This window comes from Wasmannia auropunctata, unplaced genomic scaffold, assembly GCF_000956235.1.
Source record: "Wasmannia auropunctata unplaced genomic scaffold, wasmannia.A_1.0 LD328560.1, whole genome shotgun sequence".
Classification (NCBI taxonomy): domain Eukaryota; kingdom Metazoa; phylum Arthropoda; class Insecta; order Hymenoptera; family Formicidae; genus Wasmannia; species Wasmannia auropunctata.
In genome coordinates, this window is record NW_012034330.1 from 1 (window position 1) to 1,701 (window position 1,701).

General features: G+C 25.2%; 1 protein-coding gene across 1 annotated transcript; it reads right to left on the reverse strand.

The window, feature by feature from the left end:
- Positions 1 to 12: 12 nt before the first annotated feature.
- Positions 13 to 1,695, reverse strand: LOC105460115 (cytochrome P450 4C1-like). The gene is made up of 5 exons (XM_011706555.1): positions 1,596 to 1,695; positions 1,174 to 1,267; positions 656 to 761; positions 401 to 500; positions 13 to 169 (listed from the first exon to the last, which is right to left on the reverse strand). The coding sequence occupies exons 1-5, from the start codon at positions 1,681 to 1,683 to the stop codon at positions 39 to 41; spliced, it is 519 nt and encodes a 172-aa protein (XP_011704857.1). The 5' UTR covers positions 1,684 to 1,695; the 3' UTR covers positions 13 to 38.
- Between the last annotated feature and the right edge of the window lie 6 nt (positions 1,696 to 1,701).

Here is a 1,701-nt window from a genome sequence, read left to right on the forward strand (position 1 = left end):
TATTGTATTATATACATACCAAATAATTATATAAAAAGTCAAGAGAAATTACAAATATATACCGCAACCATAAAAGTGTCGACTTCTTCCCTAATATCTGAATCAGTCAGCAAACCTTCACGAGATGCCGCTATTAAAAGATCTAACATCGCAAGCCGCTTTTTCTGTGCTAAATTGAAATATAGGAATGTCAGTATTTTAATAGTATTATTTTAGTAGCATTATTTTAAAAGTCCAATTTTTTGCGGTTTTTTTTATATAATGTTATAATTGATTAGGTTATGAGAATTGTAACTATATTTAGGTTTAAAATTGTTAAATATAATTTATGATGTCTAATATTTATAATATTAGACATTGAAAGAATTTAATGAATATCTTCTGATTACATGTTACGTACTTCCAATTGCTTCTGCGTCATCTGCTTTTGCTGACTCATCAAGGTTTTTCAAGTATTGACCATTCGTGCGTTCATGATAAAGTTTTCTCTCGGCAATAATCTATGTAATAAATACGAGGTTAATGTTTTTTTACCAATTTATTAAATGCATTGGCAATGTGTTTTTAACACATTTCTGATTTATCTTGCAATATTTTTATACAAAAGTTATAAAATTTTTATCGTAAGTTTTCAATATAGATAATATTTAAATACCTTTTCAGTAAATCCATGTAATATTTTCAGAACCTTTGTTTGCTCTCTGCCTATTGACGTTAACGAGAATATCCAATCCGTGGGGTACAGCCATTGCCACGTTAATCTAAACAATAATTATAAAATAATAGACATGCTACTTTAAAATAATATAATTTCGTAAATGAGAATTATTTAATTTCTTTATACATTCTGAGAAATTGAAAACTAAATTTTAATAACTATGTAAAGAGAGAATAGATTTGCAACAATAAAAGTATGCCAAAAGGACATATAAATACATGTATTAATTTTATGTATAAATTTTATTTATTAAAATTATGTATTACATTTTTTTAACTTTCCAATCAGAAATGAAAGATTAAATAGTTAAAAATCCATATTTTCATATTTTTGTTTTATTTTCTATGATATCTATCTTAGTACTTAAAATTTTAAGCAATATTTATTTTTAAATGTATATATATTTTATCTATGATCAACCTATAAACATATAAACAATTATAATCATAAATTACTTATAAATATAAATTTCACTCATGCGTATAACCGCTTTCCGATACTGTTCCTGAACTGCACCATGATTTTCTAATGAAGTACCCATAGCAGTTTCTGCAAATGCATTTGTACATAAGTTTTATGATATCTAATTTTATTATACATATGTTCCATAAGCATCTGTCTCTTACAGAAAAATTTAATATTTAATGAAAGATAGTGATTGTAATACTAAAGAACAGTGCTTATAATACTCAAAATAAGTAATTTTCAGTCTGAAATTGACCAATTTTGAATGTAATTTCTCTAAAAGAATTTTTATAAACGTATTAATCAATATATTGTTTTTGTTAATATTTGACCCAAGAAAATTGCATTCTACAATATATTTATAATCAATAGTAGTAAAGTTATGTATAGTTATAGGAATTCGATACAATACCACATATTGCATTTAGCGTATATTGACTAACGAACGGTACTAAATCTTTTATAACTGCGCCTCCCGTTTGTTTCAAGGACTTTGTCATATTTTCGCTTTCTTCGAT

What these genes read in the sequence shown, in the direction of transcription:
- LOC105460115 (XM_011706555.1), bottom strand. Translation starts at nt 1,683, where the DNA reads ATGACAAAGTCCTTGAAACAAACGGGAGGCGCAGTTATAAAAGATTTA. An exon ending in TACGCTAAATGCAATATGTG is followed by an intron (nt 1,268 to 1,595) that starts GTATTGTATCGA and finishes ATGCATTTGCAG; the next exon opens with AAACTGCTATGGGTACTTCA. An exon ending in TGACGCAGAAGCAATTGGAA is followed by an intron (nt 170 to 400) that starts GTACGTAACATG and finishes ATTTCAATTTAG; the next exon opens with CACAGAAAAAGCGGCTTGCG.